Source organism: Nannospalax galili, unplaced genomic scaffold (genome assembly GCF_000622305.1).
Source record: "Nannospalax galili isolate Female #2095 unplaced genomic scaffold, S.galili_v1.0 scaffold1353, whole genome shotgun sequence".
Classification (NCBI taxonomy): Eukaryota; Metazoa; Chordata; class Mammalia; order Rodentia; family Spalacidae; genus Nannospalax; species Nannospalax galili.
This window is the reverse complement of record NW_008333501.1, coordinates 570,245-583,600: the sequence shown is the minus strand read 5'-3', so window position 1 is coordinate 583,600 and position 13,356 is coordinate 570,245. Positions and strand designations below refer to the sequence as shown.

The window sequence follows — 13,356 nt, the reverse complement described above, 5'->3', positions numbered from 1 at the left end:
GGATTACAATTATAATTTCATAAAGCATAATTTGCAAAATGAAGAGAAATTTCTCTAATAAGTAATTAATTCTGGTCATACTACTATAAAGAGTTAGATTGCTATTAATATTACTAATAAGTATACACACTAAAGACATGGTAAAAGAACAAATTATACTAAGTTTATTCATGTTTCCAGAGAATAAAATCTCAATAATAACCATATACACACATAACACAGTAATAAGAGTTAACAAGCTGACTATATTATTAAGTACGTTATCCAAGGAAAAATATTGTCAGCTATCTATTTCAGTACTGAAGCACAGCCAAGAAGACAGACACGTGTTAGTAAAGGCAATTTGAAGCACAAACTGTAAAACAAAATACTAAGAGCTATGATAACTGTACGTGGTAAAGATAGGACTCATAGGCATTCAGGACAGAAAAGTTACTCTGGAATTTATCAGGCTCTTTTCAAAGAAATTCTTCTTAAAAATTACCAGTTCAACCCAGTTCAACCTATACCTGCAAGTCAGCATGTGGGAGCTAGAAGCAAAAGGATTAGGAGTTCAAGGTCATCTTTTAGCTACATAGCAAGTTCTAGGCTAACTTGGGTTAAATGAGACTCTGTCTCAAAAAAGCAAACAAAAAAATTTCAGCTCAACAATCTTCTAGGGGCTGGGGATGAGCTACAGTGGGAGAGCATGTGCTTAGCAGGCATGAGGCTCTGGGTTCAGTCCCTAGCACCAAACAACAACAAAATTATACCAAATAAAGGAAGGTTTATGATGTACAGAAAAACACCCATTAGTGTGCTCAAGTACCATTTCCTGTAGCCAGTCTATAATTCTAGCAGTCAGGGGACCAAAGTAAGAAGATCATAAGTTCAAAGTCAGCCATGGTTACATAGTAAGACTCTATCTTTAAAAAAAAAAGAAGAAGCAAGCAAGCAAGAAAAAGGAAAGGGGCTGGAGAAATGGTCAGCAGTTAAGAGCCCCTCCTGTTCTGGTAGAGGACCTGAGTTTGGTTGCCAGCACCCACATCAGGCAGCTCACAAACTCCTATAACTCCAGGTGCAAGGGAGCTGATGCTTCCGGCCTCTGTGAGTACTTTCCAAATCTATAAATAAAACTTAACTTTTGGGGGGGGGTGTCTTTTTGAGACAGGGTCTCCCTGTAGCCTCAGCTGGCCTGAAACTCACTATGTAGACCAGGATGGTCTCGAATTCAGAGATCCACCTGCCTCTGCCTCCTGTGTGCTGGGACTAAAGGTGTGTGCCGCCACGCCTGGCTAAACTTAATTTTTTTTTTTTTTTTGGTCTTTTTGAGACAGTATCTCTCTGTAGGCCCAGCTGTCCTGGAACTCACTATGCAGACCAGGCTGGCCTTGAACTCACAGAGATCCACCTGCCTCTGCCTCCCGAGTGCTGGGATTAAAGGTGTGCACCACCACACCCGACTAAACATTTTTTTAAGGGAAAAAAAGCTATCTTATTTTGCCAATATTTCTGGTGCAATTGAATGTATCCACTAGTTTAAGGTGAAATTACAGGCAAGTTAGACTGATATATAGGCAGCTTTTCAAGATCCAACTTAATTTTGCATTCTAAGAAATACTGCTTTTAGATCAGTATTGTAATTACTGCCAACTGAAAAGAAGGAACTATCATTCTCCTACAATTATGGACATAAACTGGGGCAGAAAAGTAAATCCAGGTTTGTTTCTAGCTACTTCCATTCCCAGAAACAGGTCCATTTCATGCCCACCAGTGTCAGCACCATGGATTGGAAAGTAACCTTATTTCTACTGGGTTCAAGAGAATTCCTGGGTATCTACTTCATATTCAAGCGATCACTGTCAAGTAAGAGGATGGATGTACCAGTCAATGTCTGCAGTCCTTTCTTATTCTAGACACCAAAGCAGGTACATACTTGGCTGAGTAAGGGAATCAATCACAAGGCACTTACTACTACTTCCTATTAAGTATCAGCATCATGCACCCAGGGAGAAGTCCCTACAATTTAATAGAAAGATCAGCAGCCTGAGAGGCTACACTTGGAAAGCACCTTACCATATATTCCACAGCACGTTCACGGCCTCATTGGCTACGTTCTCAACAGAGTCTCTGTCCTGATCTTTCCTCTCTTGTGGTGACAAATCATTTGAATCTAGTCCAGCACTACACTGAAACCAAGCATCATGATTAGTACCCTGGTTCAAAAGATAATTAAATAAAAAAGTTAATGATAGTGAAGAATCACAAAAGCTAAATATCAGAAATTATAGTTAGTAAGCCTATCTAATGAGTACAAGTCTCAAAACCACACATCCCTTTGGTTAGAAATACAGACAAGAAAGATCCCCAGGTCATGGTGCAAAGTATCTCACATTTTACATGAAAGCAGAAAATCGATACAAAGTATTTTCCCTGATGTGATAAAAAATAAGAAAGGCAAAGAAATACAAGAGCTAGTATCTGTTTAGTAACGCCAAGGCACTCTTCTAAGCATGTTACATATATTAAGTATTTTAATCCTCAGAACAAACTAAGGAAGGTCAACTATTAACCTTCATCTCCTAATTTAAGCAGGACACTGAGGTAGAGAGGCTGCTGAAGATACAGCTTAGTAGATGTTGAAGCTAGGCGTTAGCTGCTGGCATTGTAGCTTCAAAGCTGGTGTTCTTTCTTCAGGGGCTGGGAGAGAGGGGAAGCAGCTACAGGGTCTCAGTATGTGGCCCTGGTTGGATCTCACTACATAGATGGGGCCTGCCTCTACCTCCTAAATGCTGAAATTAAGGGCATGTACCACCCAGCTAAAACTGGTACTCTTAACCAGCTGTAGGCACAGTACTGCCTCCTAGTACAATCCCTGACACTCTCTAAAACAGAGCTTGTGTCTTGGGCTTGTAGGGGAGACTGCTCTGTTGTATAGGAGGTTCTGCAGTAATAACCTTTACATGCTAAGCTGTCAAAATCAGAAATAAGTTCCAACCAATGAGCTACATCACATGAGAATGATGTGATATGCTGGGCGTGGTGGCGCATGCCTTTTAGCCCAGCACTCGGGAGGCAGAGACAGGCGGATCTCTGTGAATTCAAGGTCAGCCTGGTCTACATAGTGAGTTCCAGGACAGCTGGGGCTACAGGGAGGAGACCTGTCTCAAAAAGACCAAAAAAAAAAAAAAAAAAAAGAAAAAGAAAAAGAATGATGTGATGTTAAAACACAAAGCAAAGATGAAACATAACCTAAGTTCACAATGTCTGTGTCTTGGCTCTGTCAAAACGGGAAAAACACCTGCCTTGGACTCAGGATCTACTCAGTGATAGAACACTTGCCTAGAATACCCAGCACCACAAAAAACAAGAACAAGAAAAAAAAAAGAAAACCAGCCTCATAGGATTGCTGTAAAGATTAAATTAAATATGCACATAAACAATAAATATGAATTTACTTTTTTTTCCCCCCTTTGGTCTTTTTTGAGACAGGGTCTCCCTGCAGCCCCAGCTGTCCTGGAACTCACTATGTAGACCCGGCTGGCCTTGAACTCACAGAGGTCTACCTGCCTCTGCCTCCCGAGTGCTGGGATTAAAGGCATGCACCACTACACCTGGCCTGTGAATTTACTTTTATTATACGAAGTTTAAAGTCTAAAGGAGTAAGGCTACAGAATTTTAGAAAGACCTTTTCCAATTATTATAAAAGTATAGGAACAAAATAACAAAGATTGGTATCAGTGATGACAGTACACTTCAGTTTTCCAAGAAAAGAAATTCCCATAGAATGTCTTAAGACATGACATCTGACACCAAAGCACTCAAAAAACTTGTCTCTTACAAGCTCCACTGCAAAGCTGCCACTCAGGACATGCTACACACCACATACCTCTCTCAGTAGTGCCACCAGTGGGGTCATGATGTCCTTCGCCACCATGTCATCACAAACTTCAAAACCTCCACATGCACTAAGGTTTCTAATAAAAAATTTAAAACACATCAAACTTTTAAGTCACGTGTTACAAAATACTACTAAGCTCTCAAATTTATTTGTATGTTTAACCACACTTAAGGTTTCCCAGAGAAAACTATTTCTGCAATATGCTGGAGAATCAACCCACAGATTTCCAACAGTCTAAGTCCTTAGCCCACAAGACGCAAGCAAATGTATCTTAGTTCTGAGGTCTGAGACAGTACAAGAATAGCAGACATGAGGCAGTAGGCATGCCCCTACTTACCGTGGACACTGCACACTCTGTGAGAAAGAACAGTAATAGGCCAGGAGTGGTGATGCACGCCTTTAATCCCAGCATTTGGGAGGCAGAGGCAGGAGGATCTTTGTGAGTTCAAGGCCAGCCTCGTTTATAGTGAATTGCAGGACAGCTGGGGCTCCAGGGAGACCCTGTCTCAAAAAGACACACACACATACACACACACACACACACACACACAAAAAAAAAAAGAACAGTAATGGAATGGAGCCCCCCAAATTGTAATAGCCAAAGTAACTTTGTTTTCTTCATTTTGTATAAAACAGCCACTTTAAACTTCAAAAACTAGAAAAACTGCCAGCTTCAAGGTCAGGTCTGAACTTAGTTGCTTTCCTTTATAAGAGTGTTTTTCTTTGAAGTAGCTGACCGCAGAAAGTGTCACCTCTTAGACCTGCAGCTGTGCTTCTTCCCTAGTCAAGAGAACTAACTAAAACAGTATCCTGCCTTTCTTGGTAAATGCTGAAATAATAATAATAATAATCAGAAAGTTCCTTACTGTTAAGGTCTCTATACATTTGTTAAGAAAAGGACTAACAAATGCTTGTTTTGGCTTCTCTAGTTTGCTTACCTGCTAACTTGGGCCGTCCTGACCCTATTCAGAACCACCTGGTATTACTCATGTGTGAAGAAATTCTTGTGGTTTTTGCCTTTATAAGCTAATTTCACCCTCCCCTCAGGGCTGTGGGTACTGAATCTGACTAAGGGACCACGGATGGCTATATCCTTAATAAATCTGACCAGTTAAAACTTGAACTGTGTAGTGGTCTTTTGATGGTGGTTTCAAACTCTGTAACAAAACCATTTCTTGGAATAAAAACTGCAAAGCTTGGAAGGTGAGGACACTAAAAACGACACGCTCTGAAGTGATTCTGGCTAAACTCAATTCGAACTAGACAAACACTGCTTGCCTTCTGAGCATAAAGGAGCCACAAGCTCAGATTTGTCTACATCTGAAGGGCGGAGTACAGCTTCTCACACACTACATCCTCCTCAGGAGTAAGGACATCCACTTATCCTCCACTCATCCCAAAGATCTGACGTCAAACTCAGGGTTTGCTTCCTGGGACTCCAAATATACCCTTCCATAACATTCTCTGTAATTACTAATGATTGTAATTATACATATATCGTTTCTATGATTAATGCTTTCTCAATAGACTTTAAGATTCACTATGAAGAGAAATTATGTCAGTATTCCTCACTACACCATTCCTCGAGCCTAGCCCACTGCCTGGCATACAGCAGGCATCTATTCAGATTCACACACAAAGCTGTAAGAGTAGAAATATTAAAGCAGGTATGGTGGTGCACGCCTTTTATCCCAGCACTGCGGAGGCAGAGCCAGGAGGATCTCTGTGAGTTCAAGGCCACCGTGGTCTACATAGTGAGTTCCAGGTCATCTGGGACTACAGGGAGACCCTGTCTCAAAAAGACCAAAAAAAAAAAGTACAAATATTAACTTCTACTCCTGACCTCTCTTGCCCCCTCTACAGTTCATTCTCTGCACAGCCATCAGAGTGGCTTTTTCAAAAGGTGGATTACATCACACCCTTTCAGAATACTTTGGTCCTATACCATCTTACACCTGGCGCTCACACCTCACCTACTCTCTTCAGCCACACTAACTGTTGTGTTGACTGCCGATCTGTGTGGCTTCCCTTCTCTGCTACTGCCATTCCTCCTGTGGAGAACACTCCTCTCTCCATTTTCCCATGACATCCAATTGAAACTTGCCACCCACAATGCACCCTCTCATTCACGACGGCATTTCTCACTAACGCTGTTGGGTCTTCTCACTAGTTTCCAGACGCTACATCAAGGGAGCTCCGGCAAAGACAGGGATCTCTACTATCTGGCTCAGCATCCTGCCAGCTCAAAATTGTCTATATTTAGAGGATTCCTGAGCAACAGACTGGAAAACTCCACGCAATCAGGGACCCTGGGGCGGGTTCTTAGGAGGAGCACATAGGAATGTGAATGGTTGTGGGTCCCGGGTCCTCTCCAACCTGCGCTCACAACGCCAGCGCTGCAGACGTGAGACCCCAGGGAGGCTCTTCTCCCTCCAGGAGTAGAGGATGGAACGGGGAGGTGTGCTGGCGCACAGATGGCGCTGGCGGGGGACCCCACCCCGATGCCCGTCCCGGCTCACCTCAGCGCGCCGGCCGCCGTCTCCCTGACCGCCAGACTGGGGTCCAGCAGTAGCGGCCCGAGCCGGCGCACCGCATCCCGGCGCGCCAGGCCGGGAAGTGCGGGCCGCTGCTGCACCAGCCGGGCCAGTCCCGCGCAGGCGCACTCGCGGACCTCGGGGCTCGGGTGCTGGAGCTGCGAAAGCAAGATGTCAGAGAGACGCAGTGCGCACGCGCCACACCCGGTGCGGATTTGCCCCCCGCCCCCCGCCCGCGCCGGCCGCGGGCCCGCAGAGCCACTGCCCCACCTTCTCCAGCAGCTCCGCCGCGGGCCCGTCATCCTCCTCGCCAGTCCCGTTCGCCACGGCCGCTGCCTCAGCCTGACAGCTGCCGGTAGGGGAGAACTGAGGCCGTTTGAAGCGCTTCGTCCGGCTCTTACCCATGGTGACAGGGGCTGCGGGAACAGAGCGAGAGCTGAGGGCCGCCGCAGGTGACGGTGTTGCCGGGCCGCTGACAAATGCTCGTCTCTGAGGCGACTAGGTTCAGTTGGGCCCCGGCTGATGGCCGAGCACACATGGAAAAGCTCTGCGCTTGCGCACTGCACGTCAGCTGCGAGGACGGCGCTGGCGCGGGGAGTACGCATGCGTACAAGGCTGAGTGGGCGGGACCAGCCCTTCTAGGGGGCGGAGCCCTGGACTCATCTGTAAATGCATGACCTAAGTCTACTGTACAAAACACAAATTCCATCTCATAGGAGCTCCGCCAGGAGTTGACTCTCCACCCAGGGAGCGCACATTGATTACTTTGTCATATTTAGGAACTATTAGGTAATAATCACAGAGTTATAAAATACAGCTCTCGCACACGTGTGTCAAAGCCCCCTTTTTTTGCCTTTTCTTGATACTTTTTGAGACAGGATCTCCTTGTACCACAGCTGGCCTGGAACTCACTGGGTAGACCAGGCTGGCCTCGATCTCATAGAGCTCCACCTGCCTCTAGGCCTTCTGAGTGCTGGGATTAAAGTCAAGCACCACCATGCCTGACTCAAAAAAACCATGGAGCCACCAAGTGTGTTTTATTTCCTTGGTCTCTTATCTGGACACAGACGTCCTGCTGCATCCACAATCTGAAGGTAGTCTTTGTCTCGACCACATGGCCTGTGGTTTCTTCATGTCCACCTGCCCAGCATGCTATCCATAAGAGCAGCTTTGTGATCTTTTCAAACTGTCCTGCCACAATTCTTGTTATAGTCACTCTCATGCTCAAAACCTTTCAATAACTTCCTTTTCTCTTAGGGCATTTATCAAAATCTCAGCTGAGGAGGGGGTAGGCCTGGAGAGATGGCTCAACAGTTAAGAATATTGGCTGCTCTTCCAGAGGACCTGCGTTTAGTTCCCAACACCAACCTGGTGGCTAACAACCATCCATAACTCCAGTTCCAGGGGATCCTACCGCCTCTTCTGGCCTTTATGGGCATTGCACAACACAGTGCACTTAACATACATGCTGGTGAAACACTCATACACTTAAAAAAAAAAACTCTCAGCTGGGCTGCCTCATCTCACTCCACTTCTGCATCCTGCTGTTTAGTGATGCTCTTTAGGGCCTGGGCATTTGCACAAGCCTCTGTCCCCACCCCATTAATTAGTGAACATGAGTCACTTCTTCATAGGCACCACCCACAGTGGACTGGGCCCTCCTACATCAATTGTAATCCAAAAAATGCCCCCACAGGTATAACTAGAGGTCATTCTAATGGAGGAAATTTCTCAACCCAGGTTCCTTCTTCCCAGGTGACTCTAGTTTATTATTCAAATTGACAAATCTAGTCAGCACGGTAGGGTGCTCAAAAAGTAGAAGGGGGCTGGTTAGATGGCTCAGGAGGTATAGGTGCTTGCTACCAAGCCTGATGACCTGAGTTTGCTCCCTGAGACCCACATGGAAGAAAGTTAACTCCAGCAAGTTGCCCTTGAACTCCATATGGATGCCATGGCACATATGTGCACACATACACACAAATAAGTGTAATATTTTTTTAAAAAGATGGAAAAAGCCAGATGTGGTGAGGCACGCTTTTAATCCCAGCACTAGAGAGGCAGAGGCAGGTGGATCTCTGTGTGATCGAGGCCAGCCTGGTCTACGTAGTGAGTTCCAGGTCAGCTGGGGCTACCGGGAGACCCTGTCTCAATAAAATTAAAAAAAAAAGTAGATGGGCATACGGAAGCCATGTCAAGCACTAGATTCACAGTGCATGTTAACAGATCTTTGTGAAACCACAGAGACAGGTTTCTTTGTTGCAGGGTCTCCTAAAGCATGAACAGTCTTTAAGAAGAGATGATAGAGGGGCTGGAGAGGTGGGTCAGCAGTTAAGAGCACTGGCTGCTCTTCCAGAGGACCTGAATTTGGGTTCCAGGACCCACATGGAGGCTAACCATCTGCAACTCCAGTTCCAGGGGATCTGATGCCCTCTTCTGGCCTCCACAGGCATTGTATGCTTGTGGTACACTTAAGTATATGCATGCAAAGCACTCATACACATAAAATAACTTTAAAAATTTTTTTAGAAGAGGCGATACAATGGTAATGATGGAACCCTCATTACTCTAGGACAGAAAAGTGATGCTGGGCTGTGAAGAAGCTCCCTACTCCCTCTTCTGTGCACAGCAAACTCTTATCTTTTTTTCTTTTTCTTTTTTTTAATGTGTATGAGTGTATTGCTTGCATGCATGTGAGTGCACCCATGTCCTGCAATGCCGCAGAGGTCAGAAGAGGGCTTCAGATTCCCCGGAACTGGAGTTAAGAACGCTTCGTAGCCACCATGTGAGTGCTGGGAATCGAACCTGGGTCCTCTACAAGAGCAGTTAGTGCTCTTAACTGCTGAGCCATCTCTCCAGTCCCATACTCACCTGATTTCTAATCCTTCTCACTTCTCTGATTCCATGACCTGACCCTCTTGTTCAGGATTCCACACCTCATCTGGACAAATAGCTCATGTCCTTTCAGTCATCTCTTATGTCTAGCATGTCCAAGGCCCTGGGTTCCATTTAAGTCACTTCCTCAATTGCAATCAGTTGGAAGACTTTCCATTATCCTATAATAAAATGCTGAGTTCTTATTTTTCCCTACTTTCCTCCAAACCTACCCCTTCTGCCCTCAACACACAAGATGTTTGTTGATGTTCTTTAGGAAAACCTGTCTGACCACATCTGCTTCTCCTGGGCTTGAACAGCATCCTACGTTTACCCATCAGACCACTTAAACCACCTGGCAACTGCTTGACTCCTGATCTGCATTTCCTCGGCAAGTTCTGAAGGCAGGAATTCTTCCTTAGACTTATATATTCTTCCTTAGACATATATATTATATATATGTGTGTATGTGTGTAAATACAACCATGTCATGCAATGCCTGAGGACATTAAGAAAGCATCAGAGCCCCTGGAACTGGAATTATGGATGGTTGTTAGCTACCAGGTAGGTACTGGGACTCAAACCTGGGTCATCTGCAATTAAAGGCATGTGCCACCACATCTGGCCTTTTTTTTTTTTTTTTTTCAACTTTTCTTTCAGCTTTAAAAAAAATTTTTTTTTTAAAACAGTCTAGAGAGATGGCTCAGGGGTTAAGAGCACTGACTGCTCTTGCAGAGGACCTGGGTTCGATACATGGTAGCTGTGAACTGTCCTTAACTCCAGTTCCAGGGGAATCCGAAGCCCTCATCTGACCTCCGTGGCATTTCACAACACAGGTGCCACTCACTTACATGCAGGCAATATACTTGTGCACATAAATTTTTTTTTTGCTCTTTTTGAGACAGGGTCTCCCTGTAGCCCCAGCTGTCCTGGAACTCACTATGTAGACCAGGCTGGCCTTAAACTCAAGAGATCCACCTGCCTCTGCCTCCTGAGTGCTGGGATTAAAGGCATGCGCCTCCATGTCAGGCCTAATATTTTTTAAAAACTTTATTTTTATATGTACGACTGTTTTACCTGAATGTATGTAGTGCACATGTGTGCAGTGACCAGAGGCCAGAAGAGGCTATTGTATCCCCTGGAACTGGAGTTATGATTGTTAGCTAACAATCATATGTGGGTGCTAGGAACCAAACCCTTGGTCCACTGCAAGAGTAGCCAGTGCTATTAACCACTGTTAACCACTGAGCCACCTCTCCAGCCCCCAGAAATCTACATTCTTAACCACAATATCCTGATGACTTTTGAACTAAGTTGTGGAGACCATAAATAACATCACTTTGCAAACCTGTCAATGTTTTTTACTCATCTATAGTCACAAGAGTGGACTCAACAGTATAGAAGTTTGAGAGGAAGGAAATGGTGACAAGAAAGCAAGGCACCAAGGGCCTTGAGCCAACTCAGTCACAGCAAAGGGATTCTGGAAACTGAGGCCAAATGTCTAGAACTGTACCAGAAAGCTTCTTGGAGTCAGTAGATTCCAAGTGGTCTGGTATTGGGAACCCAAGTGCATGCCAATTGACATAATTCTTTTAGGGGAGAAAATTCAGGCCTTTATTAAATAAAGGAGTACTCCCCCCCCCAAAAAATTAAGAACTATAATATCCCTCTTTAGCTTTACACTCTTGGAGGAAATAATCTAAGTTCATAAAGCACAACATGACAAAACCTGCATTTCCTGATTAAGAGCCACATATTATTAGACTATAAGGAATAAGACATATTAAAAACTGTCAAGCTGGGCGTGGTGGCACATGCCTTTAATCCCAGCACCTGGGAGGCAGAGGCAGGTGGATCTCTGTGAGATTGAGGCCCGCCTGGTCTACATAGTGAGTTCCAGGTCAGCTGGGGCTATAGGGAGACTCCTGTCTCAAAAAGACAAAAAAAAAAAAAAAAAAAAAAAAAAAAAAAAAAAAAAGCTATCAGTCTAGGGGCTGGAGACGTGGCTCAGGGGATAAGAGCACTTGCTGTTCTTCCAGAGGACCAGGGTTTGACTCCCAGCACCTACATGGTGACTCTGTCATCTTCATGAGCACTACACATACACTAATAAACATACTGGCAATCAAAACACTAGTACAAACAATTTTTTTTTAAAAGCTGTCTAATCAACTGGGGTACCTGCAACTGTTACCTAACATGAAGTCTACTGGACACAGTTAAAGTAAATTATGTAATATAGAATTAGCCTGTATCTGATACTTCTTTACTAGAGAAATAATAAACCAAACCAAAAAGCACTAGTTATATATAAAGTATTTATTCTTATGCACATATTTACCTACAAAATTTACAGAATATAAAAGCAGAACATACAACATCCTCTTAAGACTTCTCAGCAGCTGCGGGTTTTATTGCTGCAGTTAAAAGAATGCAGTTTTATACACATGAAAGCCAAGATGAAATCAGGCAAGTTAAATGGCAGCTTTATTAAAAAGTTTTTGTCCTATTATTCAAATTTCAGCTTCATGTTAGATGAAATTTAAAACATTTCTCATGAAATAATTTAAACCTTTTCAAAAATCTAATAAACAGGTTAAAAGGCACCTCCAGTACTTTAAAATATTTACAAGAATCCCAATAGTTTAATTTTCAGGGCTACTATAGTACAGATGGCTGTTACACATACACAGTATGTCATTAACACTCCTTAACAGTGAGTACTGCAGACTTTAGTTTGTGGCATGGCTCTCAAGTTAGTGGCGATGGACTGGAACCATCAGCTACACCAGGGCAGGACTAGTGTAATGACATGTCTACCACAGCGTAAAATCCAATTACCTAAAATGATGACCGTCAAATTCTCAGACAATACATAATTTAAACTTTTAGAATCAGAAGACTTTGGGCTTTTTTTTAATTCTTAAAAAACATATAAAGTAATTTAGTGTTAAATGAAAACAATGAACTGAAAAATATAACCACAATAGTTTCTGGAATTCAGTACTGAATTTAACAAAACTTGTTTGTCGAAACATCTACAATTTCTTACAACATAATGGAGATGAGTTCTGCTCAGTTGAAGTGGAATTTGATATTTTTCCTGCAGTGCAACAAAAAGAGGGGTTAAGAATGAAAGGCACACACAATAGCCAGTTTTAAGGAGCTGTAGGGATGTCAAGCAGATGTTCCTGAAATACTGGTGCAGGAAAACAGAGTCCACACATTTTCCTCTTGGTTTTACATTGGCATTGATTTGCTATTTACAGTAGTTTGCAAAAATACATTATAAAAACTGAATGTGGTTTGGTTTCTAGGTTTAACTTAGTAACATACATACACACTTCAGCTGCAAAAATCTTTGCAGGAGCTGAAGTACTAAAGTGACACTAATACTGAGCACAGGTAATCACAGGTAGAGAAGCACTGAGAGGTCAGCCATCATCATCACAACAGTCTGGGGACTATTGCACACTTCTTGTCAGCTGCTACCGCAGCTCCACTTATCCAGCTCCCAAAGGAATCCTCTATGGCTTTTTGTTGTATCACTTCTTGGAAGAAAAACTGTTTCAGGTCCCCTAACAATGAGTGCAGACTGTCATTGAACATGAGGCCTAGGTTTCAAAATTAGTTTTCCTGTCTGTAAAAAAATGAAAAAAAAATTTTTTTATACATAGTTCTATTAAAAACACCACTACTTATTTCTAAACTTGAAACGGCATTTGAGGACCAGCAAGATAGCTCAGTGGGTAAAGGCGCTTGCTGCCAAGCTTGATGACTTGAGGTTGATTCCTAGAACCCAGAGAGTTGAAGAAAAGAATGGACTCCCACAAGCTATCCTTTGACTTCCACATATGTGCTATGAAGGGTGTGCACACACAATGATTGATAAATAAAATGTTAGAAAACTCTTTTTAAAAGGGCATTTAAAGATCAGGTGTAGTGGCACATACCTTTAATCTCAGCACTCGGGAGGCAGAGGCAGGTGGATTTCTGTGAGTTCAAGGCCAGCCTGGTCTACATAGTGAGTTCCAGGACAGCTGGGGCTACAGGGAGACCCTGTCTCAAAAA

At 43.6% G+C, this 13,356-nt stretch overlaps 2 protein-coding genes across 5 annotated transcripts in view; both read right to left on the bottom strand.

The window, feature by feature from the left end:
- Heatr3 (HEAT repeat containing 3) overlaps nt 1-6,993 on the bottom strand; it is a 46,866-nt gene extending 39,873 nt beyond the window's left edge. Inside the window, exons 1-4 of one of the 2 annotated variants that reach the window (XM_008828304.3) lie at nt 6,685-6,993; nt 6,400-6,572; nt 3,869-3,956; nt 2,056-2,168 (exon numbers count right to left, since the gene is read on the bottom strand). In XM_008828304.3, the coding sequence (XP_008826526.1) occupies nt 2,056-2,168; nt 3,869-3,956; nt 6,400-6,572; nt 6,685-6,819 (509 nt within the window). In that variant the 5' untranslated portion in view covers nt 6,820-6,993. The remainder of the gene's footprint in view (nt 1-2,055; nt 2,169-3,868; nt 3,957-6,399; nt 6,573-6,684) is intronic. The other variant, XM_008828303.3, reaches the window with a different exon arrangement.
- Nucleotides 6,994-11,585: 4,592 nt separating this feature from the next.
- The window catches only part of Cnep1r1 (CTD nuclear envelope phosphatase 1 regulatory subunit 1), a 20,236-nt gene continuing 18,465 nt past the window's right edge, over nt 11,586-13,356 (bottom strand). For all 3 annotated transcript variants that reach the window (XR_003848744.1, XM_008828301.3, XM_029561202.1), the window contains one exon: nt 11,586-12,925. Coding sequence is in view for 2 of the 3 variants with exons in the window: in XM_008828301.3 (XP_008826523.1) it covers nt 12,884-12,925 (42 nt within the window). In the remaining variant the exon portion in view is untranslated. The remainder of the gene's footprint in view (nt 12,926-13,356) is intronic.